A 1,897-nucleotide genomic window follows, 5' to 3' on the forward strand; every position below is an offset into this window, starting at 1 on the left:
TCTAAATTCTAAATATTATTCTTAGGTGAAATTACTTTTTAACCATTATTCAAACATAACGTAGAGTATATGCCACTTTTTATGTTCTCAATGTATAATGTGGGAACCGGTTGTTTCCACCTCCAGCGCAGGTACTTCAGATAAAAAAATTTAATTTTTAAAACTTAGAAGGAAATAAAGAAACCATTTTCTTACTTTTATTAACTTTACAAAAGTACTACCTAAAACATAATTTGCCTGATGAGATGCTACGTTGTTTATTTGTACTCCTCTTGCATTTTGAATTGTATTAAAATGAGGAGGTAAGATGCGACTCCACTGCATATCTGTGGAGTAGTAAAAAAATGAGAAAGCAACTATCAACAAATCTCAAACATGTAATTATAGCACCGAAAATCCAAGAGCCAGGTCTGAGTTGAAAAAGCCTGCCACCGAAATTCGAATATTATTATGCCGATTCCATAGAGTGAATGTTCCTACTATGCTTTTAGTATTTTCTGTAAAACAATGCTCATCTGCGTTTACCACTAAAGGGATGCATTCCTCGGACTGGAAATACAACGAAACTTTTGAAGCTTTCTAGATGGGTTATTCTTCCTTAATTCAAGCCTTACCTCATTCATCATTAAATGCATATATAGTGGTAGAAAAATACTCTTCCAAATAATTGGGAATACCCAAAAGATAAAATTTAAATCTTCCACAGCACTACCGTTTGCATTTGTCGACTTCGAGTAAAGAAAATACATTTGAAACGTGGTCATGGTAAAATCATGAAGATGCACCATCAACAGAGAAACTCCATAAACTTCGCTTATCTTTTTTATAATGTAGAATGTATCCTGATATTTTTCCACCAAGATTTTGAATTTCTTCACTCGGACCTTTTCGTTCTTATAGCGTTCTTTCAAAAACTCGGGGTTTAACAGTTTCAGAAAAAGGCGGTAACGAATTCTCATCAAATCTGCAAAGTTCATAGCGGCATAGCTTGAAACGCCTAATGCCATGTAACTAACCATGTAACTGAAAACAATTAGAGGCACGAAGATCATCTCGTGTCTGAAAAACTCCACGGCATAGGAGAGCGAAAACAGTAGGAAAAATGCAAAAAAAAGGATAACCAGAAAAACATTTTTCCGGAAGATTTTATGATAATTCATGTTGACCCGAAATTCTTCAATAAGGGTTGTATCTAATTTGTGAAGGCACTCGATCAATTCAATATGATTATTTCGTTGAATCTGTTGACTGATGTTTGAAGTAATGTATGCCACCACCGTGATAATGAGTTCCAACTGTAAAACAAATTTCCCCAACACGCTAAGATTGCCAACAATACTTGTGATATTCGGTGTCGTAAGCATTTGTCCTGTAATGCCAATGAAGAGACATGCAAGAATTGCACACATTCCACCAATTGTGTAAGTTTTAGCGAATCCAGTCACACCATATCCAGCGTTCACTTTTTGAATCATTCAAAGCTGACATTTTTCAACAACCGAACGGTTATGAATGACCTCTTCACTATGTACAATGTTGTTTCGTAAACAAACATCCAGAAACTACGCGAAGAAGTTCAATTGTAATGTGATTGATTACCTTCAATCTGATTTAGAATTGACTCATGCATGCTTAATTAAACAATGCGTATAAATGCTTCCAGTTGAGTCATTATTGGAATTACCGACAGTATCACATTCAAAAAGGGGTCTCTCTAATTAAATTGGTTCAAGCGTATATAAACTTATCGAAATTGGATCATGCAAGTTTTACTTTTACAGGCTAACATCCTATAAATGATAATTCGTTATGACTATACTTATGTAAGTATTCCAAATGGACTGAGGAAAAGGGTTCAATCATGGTATGATCCGATTGCAGCCAACAAATTCACTTT

At 34.7% G+C, this 1,897-nt stretch overlaps 1 protein-coding gene across 1 annotated transcript; it reads right to left on the bottom strand.

Moving 5' to 3' along the window:
- On the bottom strand, window positions 1-751 carry LOC119652672. Its single transcript, XM_038056938.1, has 4 exons — window positions 615-751; window positions 391-549; window positions 196-326; window positions 1-134 (listed from the first exon to the last, which is right to left on the bottom strand). The coding sequence occupies exons 1-3, from the start codon at window positions 747-749 to the stop codon at window positions 258-260; spliced, it is 363 nt and encodes a 120-aa protein (XP_037912866.1). The 5' UTR covers window positions 750-751; the 3' UTR covers window positions 1-134; window positions 196-257.
- Between the last annotated feature and the right edge of the window lie 1,146 nt (window positions 752-1,897).

This window comes from Hermetia illucens, chromosome 3 (assembly GCF_905115235.1).
Source record: "Hermetia illucens chromosome 3, iHerIll2.2.curated.20191125, whole genome shotgun sequence".
NCBI lineage: Eukaryota > Metazoa > Arthropoda > Insecta > Diptera > Stratiomyidae > Hermetia > Hermetia illucens.

What these genes read in the sequence shown, in the direction of transcription:
- LOC119652672 (XM_038056938.1), bottom strand. Translation starts at nt 749, where the DNA reads ATGTATTTTCTTTACTCGAAGTCGACAAATGCAAACGGTAGTGCTGTG. An exon ending in TGCATTTAATGATGAATGAG is followed by an intron (nt 550 to 614) that starts GTAAGGCTTGAA and finishes TTGTATTTCCAG; the next exon opens with TCCGAGGAATGCATCCCTTT. An exon ending in ACCTGGCTCTTGGATTTTCG is followed by an intron (nt 327 to 390) that starts GTGCTATAATTA and finishes ACTACTCCACAG; the next exon opens with ATATGCAGTGGAGTCGCATC.